At 39.4% G+C, this 21,056-nt stretch overlaps 1 protein-coding gene across 1 annotated transcript in view; it reads right to left on the bottom strand.

The window, feature by feature from the left end:
• STARD9 (StAR related lipid transfer domain containing 9) overlaps positions 1 to 21,056 on the bottom strand; it is a 112,859-nt gene that overhangs the window by 44,330 nt on the left and 47,473 nt on the right. Inside the window, exons 5-16 of the mRNA XM_074821297.1 lie at positions 17,955 to 18,071; positions 15,831 to 15,863; positions 15,680 to 15,741; positions 14,963 to 15,075; positions 9,529 to 9,598; positions 6,299 to 6,371; positions 5,331 to 5,398; positions 4,279 to 4,376; positions 3,860 to 4,060; positions 3,352 to 3,449; positions 1,072 to 1,149; positions 155 to 229 (exon numbers count right to left, since the gene is read on the bottom strand). Coding sequence (XP_074677398.1) covers positions 155 to 229; positions 1,072 to 1,149; positions 3,352 to 3,449; positions 3,860 to 4,060; positions 4,279 to 4,376; positions 5,331 to 5,398; positions 6,299 to 6,371; positions 9,529 to 9,598; positions 14,963 to 15,075; positions 15,680 to 15,741; positions 15,831 to 15,863; positions 17,955 to 18,071 — 1,086 coding nt within the window. The remainder of the gene's footprint in view (positions 1 to 154; positions 230 to 1,071; positions 1,150 to 3,351; positions 3,450 to 3,859; positions 4,061 to 4,278; positions 4,377 to 5,330; positions 5,399 to 6,298; positions 6,372 to 9,528; positions 9,599 to 14,962; positions 15,076 to 15,679; positions 15,742 to 15,830; positions 15,864 to 17,954; positions 18,072 to 21,056) is intronic.

The following is a 21,056-nucleotide window of genomic DNA, read 5'->3' as shown; positions in this document are numbered from 1 at the left end:
TGCATTAAGGATGGCAGTTTCCTGCATATTCAGAGCAAACAGGAAATGATTAGGACAAAAACATTTTCACTGTGGTTTCAAAACTATGGCAATGCTACCTCCCCCCGCTCAGTGAAACAGGAGAGAGTTACAGCATCAAATAGATCATACACACCTTCATTTCATTCTGAAGAACCAGCTCGGTCAGATTTCCATCCCTGTCATCACTCCAAGAAGGACTGGAATTCCTCTGTACAAACAACAGCCACCAAGATCTACATGTTAGTTTCCTTATTCACAACTGGCAGGCATGTCCTTTCACCCTCCAGGATTTCAAGGAGATGAACTCAGGAAAGACGAAATACACAGACATTTGATGCTGCCTTCTAGCATCTAGCCTACACTTCTTTAGCTATTGCATGTAAATTTTTGTGAAGACCTGGTGAAAGAGCATTAACAGAGAGATACTCCTGTGTAAATAAATCCTGGACTTTAGTTCCAGTCTCTCCCAGCATGGAAGAGACTGGAATTGGTTTCCCATAGCATGGAAAACCAAGACACTATTATTATTCCAAAGGAGAAAAACACAATGGCAGCTGTATTGTGAGGGCTCACAGATGTTCACCACTTCTTTTGGGGGACAGAATGTGCAGGCTGGGTAAAAACTCCAAAATACTGTTGAGGTCTGCTAGTTCACTTTTTTGGGAAAGAGGACTGTAACAAGTCTGGCAGGGAAATTACATCAATGTTTTAATATTTTGTACTGTCTTGGTGCATCCATATCCCTACAAATAAAATATTTCTATTTCACACTATTTCTGGACAACAAAACCATCCAACTCCATGAAAGCTGGGCAAGAAAATCCTTTCTAATAATTACATAACTGCTTATACTTCAGGATTATCAATATAATGCCAGAAAAATGAGAGAGAACAGAAGTGCAGTTAACCTTATAATCATCAGAACTCGTACAACAGTTTAATTTCCCTCCAGTTACAATAAACATGGAAACAAACAGATAAAACAGAAGCAAGTCACTGTAGCTACCTAAAGTAGCGTTAGAGCTCCAGTTGGGAAGCGTTGCTACGTACCAGTTCAAAGCTCATCAGCATAGTTTTCAACCTATCAATTTCTTCTCTCAGTTCTCTGATCAGTTTTACATTTGCATCCTGAAACATTGAGACACAGATGTTGGAAAAATCATTCTTTAAAAAATTCTAGCTAAAGAAATCAATGCAGAGCTGTTCCAGGAGCCAGGAGGAGAGAACAGGCACACTCACAGCAGTGCTCCTTGCTCCACTCCACTAGGCCCCTGGGATGAACTGCCTAGGGGCAGGTGGTTCCCATCTTTGATAGGTTCTCTTTTCCCATGAACTTTGTTCCATCTCTTTTCTGAACACAGACCTACTATAGTAATTGTTCCCATCATGACAACTGCTGGATACATCAGTACTTTTATGGATTTACCTTCAAAATAGTCTCATCAGGTCAGAAAAATGCTGTTATTTCTGTCATGCAGAGGAGAAAAATCAGGCTAGAGGAGACTAAATCAGAATGTCACCAACCATGGTATTAAAAGCCCTTGCAGCTGATACTCAAAGCATTTCCTGCCTGCTTGTGTGGCAGCATTTATCTCACTTTCAGAGTAAGCATCTCTGCACAGGCAGTTTCTGGAAACCAGCTTTTTGCTGTCAGTTCAGGGAAACTCTTGAGTCAAGAGTAAAATTTCTCTGGGCTGCCAGTAACACTTTGGCTCAGGTCAATTTACAGCAAGGGGAAAATGGAAGCTCGCTGAAGGGATGGAGTCAAGGGTCTGGCAGGGGTTGTGCAAGAGAGTGATGGGCACCCAAGTTGGGAGGCTGAGAAGCTGTGGCTGGGTTAGCTGGCAGACTAACCCAGGAGAACTGTGTGTACTTGCCTGTGGCCTGTCACAGAGTTGAGAACTGCTGCTGCCAAAACCAAACACACTATTGCTGCCACTAGTGATGTCTAAAAACTAGTTATAGGCACTGGTAATATGGATGCACATTAAATTTGGGAAGTTAGAAGGGTGTCCTTCTGCCCAAGATTTAACAGAGTATCATTAGGAAGGTAAATAAATGAAGTACATTCCTAAGATTCTATCCTTTTTATCTACAGATAAAATTTTGATACACCCAAGCCAAATCACAAAAGAACACTACTAAAGTTGTAAAGCCGACTGCTCAAAGATTAGGAAATGCTGGGATCAAGACTTTTTTTGAAATCTAAATTCAGCCCCTTAAATGGATACATTGTGATTCAGTCCTTAAGCTTTGTGATTACCGTAGGCCAGCAGCCTCATGAAGAACACCAGGTGAAGAATGCTCAGTTAAAGAGCAGCAATTCAGGCGTTTTAGTATTTCTAGCATGTGTGATCATAGATCTTGATTATTATGTGCTGTTTGAATTTTGCTGTGAAGACAGATAGAATTATGCATTTCCCTGTGGATTTTTTTTATGCTGGTTCTCATCAATATAGTGTCTAAAACCTCCACAACTGCTACTCAATCTGTTTTAACATCACATCTTTGATTGGGAGAGTTTATGTTTCTCCCATTTGATAAATGTGGACTGCAGGTAAGGGTGGAAATGAGGAACAAGCACACACTGAAAGTTTACTTTAAACATCTGGACTAGCATTGAACAAGAATGCTGTAGCAGGGGCAGTGACAGAATCCAGTCCTCCAAGGCAGCATCAGACTCCCCTTAATACCCTGCCACCTTTCAGCTTGTGCAGCCTGTGAAGGACTCCCTCACAATTGAACAGATTAATCTGCCATACAGTCAGAGTTCACCCCTGGAACAGGACTGTTCTGTGCAATGAAGCTGGGGTGCTGTGGCAAAAATTGTTAACATGTATTTAAAGGCTTAATCATTTTGTGTACTGAAAAGACAAATTGAAACTACATAGTCTACCTTAGGCCTGGCATATTGACTTCTGAATTCTTGACTTTGCAGCCTTAACAGAGTTCATTTAACATGCCAAAAGGAAGAGTTGCAGGGGTTATGCACTTGCAGTAACAGGTTAAATAGTAACAAATAATCCTAACAAATCTGTAACCCTGCCAATATTTAGGATAAACATATAGGGTAAATATACATGTCACAACAATTCAAAGAGAAGGAGGAGTGAAACTCGATGAACGTAAAATAGGTGTGAAATTCTAAATGGTTTAACCTGCAGGGGATCAAGGAAATTATTTCTGTAATATCCAGGCTCCTATTTAGCTCTCATTAACATGGGAAAAAGACGTATGAATTTTGTTCAGAGAGCAGATATACTGACTAAACCTTAAATAATGCACACAACAAAATGGAACAAGAATGAAAAGCAGAACTCAAGGCCTCACCTCATTCACTCTGGGCTTGTTAATAATATTTTTGGCATTTGAAGCATATCTCAAGGTACTCATGGTCTCGTTGTAGCTGGAGCTGGCAGGAGAGATAGCTGCAGACAGAAAACAAATAGAAAAGAAACACTATTTTAAAAAGCAATAAGTTCAACCCATCACTTTTCAAAAAGGTGGACTTTTTTAGTCTTGTTTCTTTAAAAAACAACACCAAAAATATCCTTAGAGGTATTTCATCAAGCTCACAGAGAATGTCTTCTCAAGATTATATTTATAACTGAATAAATCACTTTATATCAAAAGCTATATCCTTAGAAAGACTCTTAAGCTTAACTTCATGCACAATCAGCATGCCTTTTCATTTTCTTGAGTATCCTATTAAGTATTTATGAAAATCTTTACAAGCACAAATTCTAAATGATATAGCTGTCTTCTCACTGCAGTAGGGATGTATTTTAAGAGGGTAATGTAGTGCAAAATGTTAACAACGAATGGAAACCAAACTCACTGGCAATCATAATGGTCTTGGAGTTGCCCCCCAGACTGTCCTTCAGAAGCCAGGTGAGGATGGAGTCACGGTATGGGATGTAAGCTGGTCGCCTGGTCCCGCTGATGCTGCCCACAGAAGGACTGTCCGCATGACTGTTCTCCCCTTCGCTTGTTATGGTGTTTATGCTCTGGCAGCTGCTGAACATCTGCGAATTTTGTGCTGGAGGAGAAATACCACAGAGCTCAGGAAAGGGGTTGTCTTTTTCTGTCATGGCTATTTAATTTTCTTAGATGTCATTACAGTTTACGAAGATGCCACACAGCTGTTCTGTTCAGCTTTTTGTTGTAAATATAGATAAGCATTAAGACACAGCACATGGTGAGGGAGTTCCACGCTTTTATCACTACCCTTCAAATATAAAGAACTACTGTGCTTACCTAAAGTGGAGATGACAATTCCAAGTGTAACTAACGACTTGTTAATGTTGGCACCTTCGGTAATTCGATCTCTACAGTAACTGGGATCAGCTCTTTCACTGTAGCACACAAGCATGGAAAAGGCAATGCAAACCAAACAAAAATGCTTAATTATTAACATACAATCAATATGAAAACATTATGTATTTTTCACATAGAAGAAAACAGAAATTGCAAGCTTTGCAATTAAAAAAACATATGCTTTGAATACTTTACATTGCTGTCTGGTTCAGAAAGTCCAAACAACCATGAGCAAAGGTGGTGCAAACTACTGTTAAAGACCCATCAAAACATAAATTCAAGCCTGAACTGGCAACCCAATCATAGTGGTTCTGAATTTTAAAAACCCCAACATACACTTCACCACTCTGCAAGGGTAGACTGGCTCAACGCAGAAGTCTATATCCTCTCAAAATTACTTTCTCTGCTCAGACATTCATGGCAATTTACATTCTTGAGAAAGAAAAATGTCCTGTCTCCAACTGTTCTATAACTCTTCAGCACAACTTCCATCTTTCTCTTCTCTGTCACATCCAGCAAAACCACATGTTCCTCACTGAAATGCATAGCTAAGATCAGAGCGTTTAGGAACTTTCGGAACATGAACAACATCAGCAGTGAGATATGACTATTTTCTCCCACCCATGCTAGGCAGCCACGAGGAATACATTCCTTTTTTTCTCTCTCTTTTCAAGGTCAGGTTCGGTAAGTCCACCAATAGCTACTGGAAAAGCCACTTAAGAATACAGGGTTGTACGGAATTACCTTAAATGTATGCAATGGCACGGTATTGGATCTGAGGACCCAGGAATTCCCTTCCCCAATGAAATCCAACACCCAATACAGAAGAAAGATGACAGATATTATTAGCTCAATATTCCTTGTTACTGTATACAGAAGTCAGGCTTACTGTTAATTTAATGAAGTTTTAAAATATTATATTTCATCTTTTAAGGCAGTACTATCAGCATCTTCAGGCAAAATTACCTTTTTGACCCTCAATATATTATTACCTGCCTGCAAGGTCCACTAAGTTGATCTTGCTTGCAATTTCAGAGGGGAGATTGTTCTCCAATATAGCCTGAAGAGAAAAATATAAATAAGGAAGATTATTCCTCTTAATTAATTAATGAAAATAAAATAGATATGCTCTTGTTTGAAACCGAGTTGTACATATGACTGTCTCACTGCCTTTCTTGTGACCTTGACCCACTGACTATGTTCAACCCATTAACTCAACAGCTTTCTCACCGGACAGAGAAACTACCCTCTTATGCCAATTTCCTCTTGAAAAAACCTTTACTGCCTAGCGACTGTGAAAGCCTTTCTTGTAGACCTTGCAGTTATTTTCCAGTAGTGTATTCCAAAGGTCTTTCGTGAAACTACTGAAAAATATCCCAAAATGTTCTGTGATTACAGGATGTTAGAAGTGTGAGATAGAAAAGGTCTATTGGATCACTGAATGACTTCCCTGCCAGGGAAGGATATAATTCCTCCGGAGAAAGGGTGCATTGTCTCTGGGAGAGTACTGGATGCCAAATGCTAAAGAGATGAGCACATCTGAAAAGCTGGACAGATACAAAATTTTGGTAAGTGTTAAACTAATGCTAATTAAGGATCCTAAACAAGTGTGACAAAACATAACTTCAAACATATTCACACATAATTTTCACAGCATCATTCACAATATTGCATTTCAAATGGCTGATTAAAACTGTAAACGTTTCTTTTTACAGTGACTCTTTGGCATCACATCTGACTCTAAGCTTGCATAAAGGAACAAGAATACTTCAGTAAACACTCAACACACCAGGAGGTGAAGGAAGTGTGACATATCTGCTGTGTGATCCAAAGGAAGTAACAGCTTCCACTGAGATTATGACAAACAGCACAAAACAGTGACAAGTAACAAATGCACAACACATTGAACAATGCTTTTTGAGAGTGAAGAAAAAAGGAAGTTGGATTATTTTTAGCTAACCTGAGTGTAGTGGATGGTGAAGATAGCATGGGATCTGCTGCTGGCATTGTGAATGTGTGTAGCTGCTGTGATTCTAAAAAGAAGAACAAACCATTCAATTACAGAGGCTTATTTCCCTGTGTTCATGGAAAAAAAAAATAACAAATACAGCAGATAAATGAAGATGAAGGAATGTGAAACTTGAAGAATATGGTAGGCTGTATTCTTGGCTCTGATCACAGAGTGTGTGGAGAGGCCCTGGGAGAGTGGAAACCAAAGTCCACTTAGAGGTGTTTTTGTCTACCAGCAGCACTCTGAAGAAATATCTTAAAGCAGCCTTACAAGCACAGGTGTAAAGTGTTGTGTAAGGGTAGAACACAGCAGAGAAGTAGAGCCAGCAACAGCATCATACAGCTCACCCCAACACCACTGAATGTACTGGCTCAGTACATGTTCTCCATATTGACCCTGTTTTTATTTTCTGGCACTTCAAAGGGTCCAAAAAGCTTCATACACCACTTCTGAGGCTCCCTTCTGTCACAGGGCTGATACAGTAGTTTTACCCTGTTAGAGGAGTCCAAAGAGATTAACCAGTCTACCCATATGAGTACCAAATGAATACCGTAATTCACTCGTGTAGCACTTGCTTGGCTTTACCATGCAGACAGACCAGTCATCTGGCTCTAGCCCTCCGACCACTACACTCTGGCTAGCAGGTACCAGGCACAGGAGGAAGAGGAGCAGCAGCAGCACTCTCCCACTATCTCTGTAACACAAACATTTGGAAACTCTACTTTCTTTGTTGCGGTTTTGATTAGACAAACCCAAAGAAAGTGGGATTTTGCCTAGGGCAGAAGCCAGGTCAGGGTCTTTTCTTTTGTCACTCTTATAGCTTGCCTTGAATATTCAGCATCAGTTTTGCCAAGCTTAGCCTGAAAAACAGCAGGCAATTTTAGTAGCGCAGACAAGGACTGTGGAACCAATTTTTGTTACGAGCCCAGCTGTCAAGAGTACCACAGAGACCAGCTGCACCAGAGAGCAGAGAGCCGTAGCCGTGCGCACGCTGCTGAGCGCCTGCTGCAGGAAGCCAAAGCCAGGATCCTCCTCCCTGTTGCTCTCTGCTTCCTACACCTCCACAGCCGTGTGAGCAGGCACCACCAGCTGCTGCAGGCAGTCTAGTGCACCATGGCTATAAGTGAGCCTAAGCTGAGGAAGCAGGAGAACATGAACTAGTCTCCAGATGCTGGAGGAGTAAGATAAACAATTAGGTAAAGGGCAGAAGACAGAAAACAGCTCTACAGTGGACAGAGAATGTAAAGGCACAGCACTGATGTCTATTAAGCAAAAAAGAAATAGGAAGTGACTGCAGTTTGGAGGAGGAAGTGTCAGTACTCGCTTCTCGCCTCCAACAATACACAGGGTAACTGGAGGGCACGTTCACAACTCAACTACTCACAACCATGTGAGAATTTTTATGGAAGAACGTGTGTGTTACGTTTTTCATATAGTCTATTTCATCGCGGTATGTGGTATACATTTTAATATTTTAAACTGTTCTAATAATATTATCTAGATTCCTTGGTTGCTTTGCTTTACACAGCACCAGGGCTATGCTTTTGGAAATTTTTATTTCCTGCATTTTAAAAATGTTATTCTTAAGCATTTGAGACTGAGCCTTGCAAAGTGTCAAGAGAAAAAAAAAATAAGAGCATTGAGAGTTACAACAAAGATAATGATTGCATGTTGAAAATCATATTTGTTTTATTTTATAATGGATGGGTGCAGCCAGAGCATGGCTGGAGATGGCCTGATAAAACCAAGTGGAAAAAAAATGCCTCCAGTAAATTCTGCTGCTTGTTAGCACAGGAGCTGCCCCCTGCCCCATGAAAGGCACCACCCATATTTAAGGGGAGTTTCCCCTCCTATCTTTCCTGTTTAAGGGGAGTTTCCCCTCCTATCTTTCCTGTATAGTCAGACCTGGAGCCATCTTGTCCCATTCTGCTCCACTCCTGCCTCCAGCCATATGGGAAAATTGCAATCTGTTCGTCACCCTCTTTACCCTTCAGATCTTGCTGATGTTCATTTAGCATCATTTCTGCAGATGTTTTAAATTAGTTTGTTTGCAGTTATATTGTGCTAATAAATACTCTGCAGAATATTTCTCAAAAAATAAAAACTATATGTAAAGAGGAGTTTCATGTATATTCCAAATAAGTTTTTGAAAAGTTATTCGGAAAAAGAAGTTGTTTGGTTTCATCCAAGTGACAATGTTTGAAACTTTGGCACCACAAAAACTTACACAGAAAATACTGAACCTCTGATTTTGTTTTCTCTGCATCTTCTATTTCCTTAGCAATGAGACAACTGTAGGATTACATTACCAGACAGACTGGAATTTTGTCATTCTGAAAAAGTCTTTTCTTACCATAGAGTTGCATCTCTTGATCGCTACAAGCAGAAGCGGCAAACTTAATCCTGCTGTTTATTTTATGTTTCTGTGATAACTCAGCTTAGTTTTTATTTACTTCCCAGCATCACTGATATTCTAAAATCTCCACCTCTCTTATGATAAGACTTAATATCAATTTTGGAACTGTGATTTGTATTTGGAGAATCTTTTCAAATATAACTCTCTTCCATCACTGTAATGGCAGTTGTATTGATATCCAAGGCTCTCTGTCAAAAAAGTAAAAAAGTGTCTTGGCTCATGAGAGCCAAAATCATTGGCTTCATTGGTGTGACAATTCCCACAGTCCTCTTGTAGCCAACGTGCATGATTTGGACCAAAAACTTTAAAAAATACTTATAAAAATTAAAACACGTAATTATAAAACAAATATTTTTAGGAATTAAGTAAAAACCCACTATCTTTTCAGCAGTTTCAAATCACTAAGTTACACTAACAAGTGAGTTGAAAGCTATACAGTCTCAAGTGTCATGAGCAAGTGGAGGAGAAAAATTGGAAGTCTGATTACAGCATTTTTTATCCCAGACAGATAGCTGAATTTTGTGGATAACTCAGGATAGGATCAGTTTTGAAGAAACAACTTTATGAGTGCTTGTAGTTCTTACTGTGGATAATATGAAGATACATAACATCTTATGTGTAGGTCATGCAGGATCAGCAAATATGACATCCTGGCTTGACAAAGCATTGGCAATACTGTCAGTAAAATAAACATCAATGAAATCCACACATGGTGAAAAAAGTGTTAAGTAAGGATGGAGCTAGTTTTTGCTTTAGAAAATACCTTTTAGCTATTCCTTCTTCTAGAAGTTCTACAACTTGCTTGTAGTCTGTAACTAAACGTTGAGTCAATCCTGCCAAAGATTAAAAAAATAGTTAAATGCATATTTTTCTCAGTTTACTCAACATCAGAAGTACAAGGATGTTCTGCTGGGATGCCAGTCTGTTCTACAAGTAGTCTTTAACTAGAGTAACTATTTTATTTTTTAAAAAAACTATTTTAGTTTCAAAAAAAAAATAAAAAAAAAATTGCAGTCCATCCTTCAGATGCAGTGACATCAGTACTAAAAAAATGCCTTGTGCCTTTAAAGTACAGACCTTTTTCCAACTTGTCTGCAGAACAATGGTATATAAAAACAGTATAACTGAAACTCCATAAGAAATTTCCAGCTATTTCACTGCTAATTGGGCACAGATCCTGTAAAGAAGCTTTTGTCATTGCCTCTGGATAATGGCTTTGCTCAGGCAACAAACAAAATTAGGAACCAACCCCTGTGAATATTTACCATTTAGTTAACTAGGCTTCAGCCTGCAACATGTAGGAGTCTTCATGCTCTTTTCTCCCCAGAGGGTGCCCAAATAATGACATGAAACATCTGGCCTTTTCATAACTTCTGTTTTCAAGGTTTTGGGTTTGTTTTTTTTTTTAAATTTGATTTTACTTTTAAGGAGGGGAAAAAACCCACTGAAAACAAACAAAATACTGCATTGCAGAGCCTGCTGTGTCAGAGCTGTGGTTGTGAGTCAGACGGCCCCGGCGGAGGGCAGTGTGCTGCTGTGCTGCAGCGGCACTGCCAGCCCCTTGCGAAGTGCAAATTCCAGCAGACACACACAGTTAACCTCTACAGGCTTGTATTTCACATAAATCCAGTTTAATATGCCTCGTTTGTATTTTACGGTGATGATCAGTTATCATTTGTACTGAATTGACTTCCTGAGTTGTGAAGCAAGTCTTCATCATACAATACCTAATAAAACACTCCTTTGCAGAATGTTTTCTCTGACAGCTGGAATCCAGGGGTATTTCCTTACCCCTGCACTGATTTAGGTCTGGTTTGTTTTATTGCAGGCCACAAAAGTGTGGATGAAGGCAGAGTACTGAAAAATATTATTTATTTGGATCAAATAATTTATCTGCTGCTAGAATGTAAGCCAAGTTCAATCTAAAATTCAACAAGACTGAAGTAAGTACTTCTGACATTGTTAGAGTCTATCCTTACATGGTAACAGCTTGCTTAACTTTAGATGAAAGCAAAATCTAAAGCAAAGATGGGAATTTATTTCAGTCCTTTATCAACTGACACACATAAAGAGAAAAAAAAAGATTTTTGGATCACGCACACTTTAAAAAAACCCCCGAACTGTAGTGTGCACGCATGTGCTCTTGCACACACACAATGTATAGGTTTCAAACAAAAGCATTTCTTCTGCTCTCTAGTGTCCCTTTACAATACATTAATTCCAGAAGTTATCACATTTTCCACTTGAGGAAGAGGTCCATTATTTTTCCAACAGTACTGGGATCTTCAAAGCTCCGAATATGGAAACTATGACATATTGTTTTCCCAGACCCTTTTTCAGGGTCTTATTTAAGTGAATAAAAATCCAGTTATAAAATGGAAGCATGGAAGAAATTCTTACCTACCTACATTTCCATAAGTACTGAAACAGTGAATCTAGCACAGAGTTCAAAACATTTAGTTTTTCAATAAGGTAAATGAAATATTGTAAATGTTGTTTGAAAAGCAATGACAAAGTGTTCTGTTGGCTGTTAGAAAAAAAAAAAAAGGTCATTTTCAAGTTCCATAGAAAGATCAAAAACACTTGCTCGTCTAGAAATCTGCCTTGGAGTAAGAAAGGATCTCCCCCAGAAATCCGTCTCAGAGTAACAAAATAGATTGCATCATTTCCTGATTTAAGAGAGGCCGATTCCTTAACAGTGCAACCATCTGTGAGGGAGAAGTTTGAAATGATTCCAACCCAAAGCACTGAAACACTTCAGCATTTTAAAGGCTACGATCTCACAGCCTTTACACGGAAAAATGATGGGCTGGAAACTATTCAAAATACTTAGTAGTTGGAGCTGGGACTTCCTGACTGGACTTGCAAATGGAAAATGCATTGCCCAGAGCATCTAAGCATCCTTAAAGGGGTTAAATTTTCTGATTTTCCTTTCTGTCTGTTCTTTATACAGTGCTAACTGTACTCTGATATCATTGACACCAACCACACAACTGACAAACTAATGGTACACTGGGGAGCTCCTGATCTAAGTCAGTAAACCTTAAAATTGCTGATGGCTTGCAAGAAGTATGATGCAAATACAGATGCTAGTCCTTAACATACTGGATCTATAGGAAATAATGGAAAATTTCTGAGCTTTGCTGATGTTCATAATTTTTATTTCTTGCATAAAGTAAAATGCCTGGAAAGGGAATACAAAATAAGATCCCCTCCTGGTAAGCTTGCTGATAATTCTGATCTCAGCCATCTAGCTATTGGAAACAATAGTCCTGCACATAGAGAATACATATAAAACTGGCAAAGACTACTTCAGCACATAGAAGGCTCTCGTTAGAGATCAGCAACTGTTGATTGCAGCAATATATTACTGCAGTTGAGAAATTTTGTACCACTGTTATGAACCCCTTTATTTTCTTGAATTTGATGTTACTAAAATCAAGCTGACTGTCCTCCTCACCTGCATTCAAGAGACCTCTGGACTTTCTCACCGCTACTTACTTTTGATGTGAGCTAGTGAGTGCAGTTCCAAAAGGAGCTATGTAATCGCACCTTTTTTATTAGTCCCTCTCCCCAAAAGACACCAGGGCTGTCTCAAGTAAAGCAAATTGAAGTTCTTAGTTGTGTGAACTGTACATAAGCATATTTATTAATATATACTTATATATGCATATAAAAAAGCACTGTCATCTGACTGTTGCCCTAATCCACTGACTCATCAGCCTGAAATCACTTCTGTTCACATGCTCATGTGAATTACACCCCATGATGCCTTCAGCAGAGAAATTACTTCATTTTTCATGCATTTGATCAGTCTTTCAAAAAATGCAAATCACATTTATCATTAAAATTTTTCTTACAGGCATTAACAAAATTATTTCTGGAGGCTGTCATAAGATACAGAGGGAGAGAATCTTCTAAAATAAAGTATTCATACTGGATTTACAGATGTGGCCAAAGCTGGCAAATATTATTTAGGTTAATCTTTTTCCACTATCCTTTCCTCTTATTTTACAAAATCTAATCAATTTGGAACTTTTATGAGATATTCAGAACTCTAGTATAAAATTGTTCCACTTAAAGATTTTAGTTGTGTATAAAAGTATAAAATCCTTATTCAAAAGGGCTAAAATTAAACTAAAAAAAAAACCAAACCACCACAAGAAAAAACAAACCAGAACTGGAAAAGAAGTGACAGATTTGGCCTGGAAGGTTCCAGATGAAGACAAAATAGTGACAAAAGGCAGGCCAGCCCATTGGCAGAAGCTATAACTTCATTTTCTTTTAAAACAAGGAAACTCCATTATATGCAGCCAAGGAATCACTGGAGATATAAGGCCTGAGAAAAGGGATGGAAACTGCCAAGGAAGGAAGCAGTTTAAAGACCTATTCTTGTGTGGTGAATGAGCAGCTGCTAAAAGAAAATAATTAGTATCTGTACTCCACCAACAACGAAGTTCTCCGATAACAAGCAGGTAGAAAGAGAATCTTGGAAAGACTTCAATAAAGGCCAAATGCCTATGAATCTGCTTTTCAAAGAATGATAAGTTTGCCATACTAATGAGACCGTCAATTCATCTATTTTCCAGCTCTCCTTAAACAGGATGCTGATGTGCTGGGAAAGCACAGTTGAAATAACCAGAATGCCAGGCAGTCCCTTTGTGTATAGGACCATGCAAGTTCAACTCTTCCCAAGTGGTTATTTCAAATTTTGAGAGGAGGAATTGGTAACAACCATCGGTTGTTAGATGTACTATGACCCATAATGCAGGTGCCTAGGGAATGCGAGCTGGGAATTCCAGACTCCATTCAATCACACGGTCAAGTCACCCTATCTGTTGTCACATTTTGCCTTAATCTCTGAAGTGAGGATAACAATCTGACAGGTAATCCCATGACAAAGAAAAAAAGAGAGGGAAAAACATGAACCAGGGAGATCAAGGGGAATTCACAAAACAGAGACAAGAATTCTATTTAAAAGCCAGAACAAATCAGTGTTCGATCTGATGTTACAGGACCAATAAAATTGTGTGATACACATTTTGCATACTAAATGTATACCCCCCAGGTGTTACTACCCACTTGGTGGCCAGCCAAGCAGTTGCAGAGTAATACCAGACGCAGCTTTGGAATTCTGCCCACCAGATATAAGGCACAGTGAAAAAAACCCATAGTGTTTACTTTCTAAATAAACTCACTAATTTCTGAAACTTGCATCAGTTTGGAAAAAGGCTCTTCCTTCTGATCTCCACTGTAAAGCTACTCTGTATGATTTTGCACTGGTGCACTGATTTTGAGAGACATGCCTTTTGTCAATTGTTGGTCAGATAAACAGCAACGTAGCAGGCAAAGTTACATTGGGAGCTAATCCATTTACAAAGTACCAATGGCCAAACTCCATTTTAAAGCCATGTAAGACCCTGAAGCAAAGGCACTGATCAAAAGTGAAAATGAACTCGAAGTACAAAACCAATGAGAGAGAAGCTATGAACTAAAGACAGACAGACAACTGAAATGGAAAAAATACACGTGGGGTCTCTTCCATCTGTACTATGCCACCTGATTTGAAAGCTATGATTCACTAGAAAACACAAAGCCACCTGAGGGGCTGCTGTTGCAAGTGTGAATTAAAAAGCCTGTGATGTTTCTAAATCATATAATGCACCTACATTACTCATCCTGTGCTTTTCCAGTTTAACGAAGGAAAATGAAGCTTACTGGGCTCTCACTTGGTTAATACAGATTTTAATCGCTTCTCATGGCCTGGCCTGCAACATCAAGCAGTTGAGTTTATCTACTACTTTATTATTATTATTTTACATATATTCTGCTGCCAAGGACTGAAAAGGTATGGAGGGACCTTAGGCTGGCCTGGAGAACCCATTTAGAGCTGATGTTGGTGGATTTTTTTAAGGTAAGATTTCTTTAAAATAAAAGCAAGCAAAACACTATGGCTCACAAATGACCTATGCCTGGAAAGGCAAGCAGAAAAGTGCAGGATATCCAGCCAGTGAGATAACTGAGGCAAAGCTTTCAGTGTATTACACATGTTCATATGAACAAGCAAAATATTTGAGAAAAGTAACTCCTGAAGAGCAGAAGCAATTAGGATCACTCCAGGAACATATGCAAAGATACATACAGAACTGATACACGTTTACTTGAAATTCTGATGCTTGTTGTGAAGCTGCTCTCACCTTGTACATATGGTCCTGTTTCAGGGTGTTCTCGGACTCGAAGTGTGTAAGGTTTCTTTCGGTCCGATTGTTTTAACAAATCTCGGACACGCTCATTATAGATTTCAAGAAAACTGGAAAGAAAAAAAAAAGGAATATTAAATGCACATGATTAAAAAAAGAGAAAGCATATATTTAGACAATGTAACTACCTGAATCTTACATAGATCTTTCATGATAGTTAATGAATTAATTTTCATTATTTCTGTTATGGCCCCTTCCCATGCAGTGAATGTAGAAAGAACTTGTAGTAGCAAATTTCCAAGAAGCATTCAGTATTTTATCAAAAAATTCATAAAATATGCTTTTTTTAGCACTAGTGAGATCAAATTCTCAGATTTCCAAACACAATGCTTCATTAGATCAATGGGAACGATGAATAAGAATGGAATGTAGGATTATGGCTCAAATTTAAGAGTTAAACAGGAACTAAATTTTTAAGGCACTCCTATCTCAGCTGTCTATACAGAAGTGAACAGACAGCATCCAAAGAACTATACTGGGATGGAAAACTAAAACTAACACTTTCTCATCCTTCCTCCATGTTCTCCCCCTTGTTCCAAAATGATTATCATCTGAGAAAACAGAAACAAAATAAACTAGCCTTTCCTTTGTTTGATTACAGGAATATGTTGTTGAAAGCATTCATAGCATTGCCCAAAACAGTGACACACTTACCTGACCTTTACTCTGCAAGATGCTGTCTGGTCTGAGTAATCATCCTTCCTTGAAAAGAGGCCCTGCACAAACCAGAAATTTATGTTAATTTTACATCCATCAAGAAAATCTAACTGCTTAAACAAATGCAAGTGAAATAAAAAATAAGTACCTCACATATACGAGGTGTGAGCCCAATGGATGCCTTTAAATAATAAACAGAAAAAAAATTAAACAATATACTTGCTATCGCTCTTGAAAAACTTATTTTTAAATAAAAGCCAAGTTATAAGAAAAGGACAGAATCATAGTGCAGCATTAACATAATGACCGTATGGTGGATTACAACACAAACCGCCCTGGAGTGTAGTTCAGAATAGCATGGCAATGCTCTACTACTCCAGTTGAAGCATCTTGCACGCGGAACACTGCAGGGACTTGTGCACTGTATAACGTCAGCTACCTTGGCTTCAGTACAAATGCTATTTATAGCAAAAGTCATTCTAGAACAACTTATACACTGTTGACAGAAAGTTTAGAGGCTTGGGTTAAATCCAAGAGCTTTTTGGTGTAAAGACACTGGACATGCCTATGTCAGAGGTGTTGCAGTCTAGATGAAGCAAGGCCAACACTGAAACTAGCTTGATTTCTCATGAATATTCTGGCTTTTCCTTATTCTTTTATTTTTTTATGTTGTGGCATCACAGAACAGGCTTAGAATAGCCGTATGTTCTAGATTTATAAGTCTGGTCTCTCAGAGAGAATGGGATATGGGCTGCTAACAGTACCCAAACTAGCTGATTTAGACTTCGCCCAAACAGTCTACACAGCACTGAGTTAACAGTGTGTTTTTGCGCGATGAACTGTTCCTATGACATGATTGCTCACATTTTAGTGAGCACAGTGCCAACATGCCCTGAGAAAGATGCTAAGGCTTAGGTGGAATCTGCTTGCTGAATAGCATGAAAGGCTTTTAGAAGGAACGCTTGAAATGGCATTGGGGGGAGAAAGTCCAGGTTCGTCAAGTGGACAAAAGTTCCGTTCATAACAAACACTTGTTTCTTCCTAGTTTTTAACACTGTTCCACAGTGAATACATGTTATTAAAGATCAGATCAAATCAAGATTCAAGTAGAGAAAGAAATCACTTTACAAGCCAGAAATCTCTTAGAAACACTATACCTGGAAATTTCCTTGGAAACAATGATAATTTCAAGATGTGGCCATTGTGAATTGCTAAGATATTTTCAAAATAATGTAATACAAATATCTTAGTTTGCCACCTATTAACCCCAATTTTAACAATTCTTCAGGCTTTCATGGAGTTAAGCTCGATCTTACATAAAATAAAGAATCAGGTCATGATTTAACAAAACCCTATTGCTGATGTCTGTGAGAAAAATAAAACTTTACAAATCCAAACTTTGTCAAAAGCACAAACCATGACAGAACAGTCTTCTTGTCTTCAGGGTTTGAACAAATTTTACCCTTATTTCACCTTAAAAATTGAATCCCATGGGTGTAGGAAGTAGAGGTTTACTCAAACTGTTAAATAAAAGTTTACTTTTTCAGGGCCATGTTTCACCAACAGCCAAGAATATTTATGGATAGACATCAAATTGCCTTGTGTTGCAGCAGAACACAGGAAATCCTCAATTGACTCCATCCATCTGAGTACCAAGATTTAAAAGTACTTTAAGTGGTTCCCAGCTGACAAAAATCTTAAAATGTAACAGCTTCTTCGAACACCATTCAAATATATTTCAGAACTGGAAGTGAAGCAAGTTACCAGTTTCCACAGGCTAAAGGATAACTTCTGCAACAGATAAATGTCTCAAGTAGATAATGAACCCTGTTACAAAATTATTCCTGTGAATTGTGTCCAGTTTTATTTGAAAAAGTAATTTAATTTCATCATAGCTCAGACTGCCAGAAAACTCCATGAGAATGAATACATTGTATTATCTTGAGCTATATGTTTCTAAAAACCAGAATTATTCAGGGGTATTGATTTTTTTTTTTGTCCTCTGACACGTTGATAAGATTCATACATAGTAAGATGAAGGTTATCTAAAATATTTAAACTACACCATATTTTCTAGATTTTTTAGCTGATGCTACATTATTTACCTAAATGTAAAGGCTTAACTCTCATTTTATATATATATCAATACCAAATAAAACATGTATAAGCATTCTGCTCAACAAGCACCATAATGACAATTTAAAAATAAAGCGATGTTTCAGCTGGACGTCCCGCCCTCAGCCCTAAGTGTAAAATGAATGGTGTGACTCACAGGTGTTCCCATCATTGTGTACGTTTTCCCTGAACCTGTCTGTCCATATGCAAAGAGGCAGATGTTGTATCCTCTAAATGCACCTGACAACACAGAAGTGCCAAGGTCCTGGAACACCTGAAAAGACCAAAAGACAAAACAGTCCATGAATAATATGCCTCCCTATAAACACTCTGCATTACTTGTAGATCTTGCAGCTTGAATAACTCAATGGGAATGAGGATCTTCACAGTATTTGTCCTTCTAATTTAACAGACACAATGTTAAGTGCCCAGCATTCACTTGTCAGATCTTCCTCCAGATGCTGGTATGCCAAGCAGAGTGCTGAAACCAAGCAGAAGAGTTTAATTGTGCTTCCCTGCCTGCTATCTCTTATTTTATTTAGACTCTGTGAATTCTTGAGGCTCTTTCCCACCCTGAGTTTTTACAGTCTTTAGCATAAATCTGACAGAAAAGCATGATCAAGGCACTTTGACACAGTGACATTAATAGGAGCATTAGGCATCAGAATTAGAGATCAAAAGCGAAGCTAAGTCTAACCCATAGCCTGCAAGCAGACCTCACTCAAGAAACACTTCCATCTGACCCGTCTGGTCAGTAACTGATGCGGCCAAAGGCTAAATGCTTTATTTTCTGTTCATGCCACAGGCACAGTGATGTGCTGCCTTCTGCTCATCGTAATATAGAGCCAGGAACTGTTACCAACAAGTCAGTGTCAGCCTCTAGGGTCTTCCAAAGCTTGCATTGGTCCCACTGTGGCTGCAAAAGTTGGACCATTACAGCCAGACTACCCATACAACAAGATCTGAACAGTCATTTCTTTTGCTTTCCCTGTTCCCTTCTTGGAGACACAGCTGTCCCATGTTGTGACCATGTTCTCAGCATGTCAAAACCATACCATGGACCATCTGAAATGACACCTGGTAAGGTTTGCTAGGAAGTGCATTGTGGAGCAGAAGGTTCCAGTAGGCAGGCTGCCAACCCTATAGAACAGCTTTGGCCTTTCAAAAGAAATGTTACATATTAATGGTTTGGCCATTCACACAGAAAAACTATCTATACATTCAAAGCACCAGGCAGAAGAAAGATGAAAAAAGAGAGCAACAATTACAAAGCAGTTTCTGAACCTTGTAGACAAGGAGGAAAAGTGGCACTTGATATGGTAAGGGGAAAAGGAAGTTTCTTCCATCCAGCAGCAGAATGGGGTTACCACTAGAAACCTCTCTCAGAGCCATTACAAAAGTGGTAGTTCTGCCACCCATCTCAGATACAAATGTTTCCTGATTCCACAACAAGAACTGAGAGGAAACTGTTCCTTATAAATCAAGTATATACTGGAAATTATAAAAAAAGATCACAGGCAGCACTTTGTCCATGAGACTTGCTTTCCGAGTTGTGGGAAAATGTAACTGCAGGGATTAGGCTGGGGGTTGGGTTTTCTTGGAGGTTGCTTCTAGCAGTGTTTCAACATCTGGTTTTACTTATATCCCTTCATCTATGGGAGCCCCACTTAAAAAAAATCATTAGCCCTGTTTCTTTTATTTTACTTGATCAGTGGGATTCATTGGGTCTGACTGCAATGGGATTTCTTACATGAAGAAGGTCTGCAGAAATTGGCCCTGTATTTGTTTGAGTTCACTTTTACGACACGTTCCAAGTCTTCCATTGCTCCTGATTTACTGTTTTTGTTTTAGTAACCTGATTGCATTTGGCCACATGTAGACAGTATGCCATGTATACTGTCCCAGCATAGTTCCTGCTTCTGAACTGAGATTCACTATTTGTTCTAGTGATTCAGCAATAGTCACGTCAATCTTCTAAGTAAAGAGGCTGCCACAGATAACAGCCAGAGCTGATCACACTACATTTGACCATGAGCATGTCACTGCTTTAGAGCACGGTGATAAACACAGAGCAAGCTACAGGCTAAACAATGATTCTGACTGATGCACTCCCTCTAGTATCAGTGAAGAAAGAGGTCAGCCCTGTATTTAAAACATCACTATAACAGATCAATGTTTTTCTCTTCAATAAAGAATTTAGGAAAGCATCTGAGCATTAACAGCAGCAATGCAAATCACTGCAACTTATCCTTGGCAGGAGTCATCAATCAATGCAGGATGTAAGTCAAGCTCCTTGATGTTGTATAGCCCATAGATCAGTCTCATGAGTTCAGAAATCTGTTTAACTAATCCCTTACAGTAAAACTGTACACTGACCAAGGACAAGACAGGAGCTCACAACTCATGACCGTGTAGGCCAGTAAAGACTCACCAGCTACACCAAACTGCAACCAGTGGCTTTATAGGTAATCCCCACCCTCTTATGCTTCCCGCAATTCTCTCACAGATACTTTATCACCCACCACCCCTCCACTGCTTCCTGCCATCCTCTCATGTATCTTCACATCCACTCTCAGCTGTCCTTGTTCCAGAGCTGGGACACAAGGTGTACTGCTTTGGGGAAGAGGCTACGACTGCCACAACAACCCCCATCAGTGCTACAGGCTTGGGGAGGAGTGGCTGGAGAGCTGCCAGTCAGAGAGGGACCTGGGGGTGTTGATTGACAGCCGGCTGAACAGGAGCCAGCAGTGTGCCTGGGTGGCCAAGAAGGCCAATGGCATCCTGGCTTGTATCAGAAATAGTGTGGCCAGAAGGGACAGGGAAGGGATCTTACCCCTGTACTCGGCACTGGTGAGGCCGCACCTCGATTACTGTGTTCAGTTTTGGGCCCCTCACTACAAAAAGGACATTGAATGACTCGAGCGTGTCCAGAGAAGGGCAACGAAGCTGGTGAAGGGTCTGGAGCACATGTCGTACGAGGAGCGGCTGAGGGAACTGGGGGTGTTTAGTCTGGAGAAGAGGAGGCTGAGGGGAGACCTCATCGCCCTCTACAACTACCTGAAAGGAGGTTGCAGAGAGCTGGGGATGAGTCTCTTTAACCAAGTAACAAGTGACAGAACAAGAGGGAATGGCCTCAAGTTGCACCAGGGAAGGTTTAGACTAGATATTAGGAAGTATTTCTTTACAGAACGGGTTGTTAGGCATTGGAATGGGCTGCCCAGGGAGGTGGTGGAGTCCCCATCCCTGGAGGTGTTTAAGA

The sequence above is a fragment of the Strix aluco genome, chromosome 4, assembly GCF_031877795.1.
Source record: "Strix aluco isolate bStrAlu1 chromosome 4, bStrAlu1.hap1, whole genome shotgun sequence".
Taxonomy (NCBI): Eukaryota; Metazoa; Chordata; class Aves; order Strigiformes; family Strigidae; genus Strix; species Strix aluco.
Note: the sequence above shows the minus strand (reverse complement) of the source record. Positions and strands in the feature narration are given on the sequence as shown.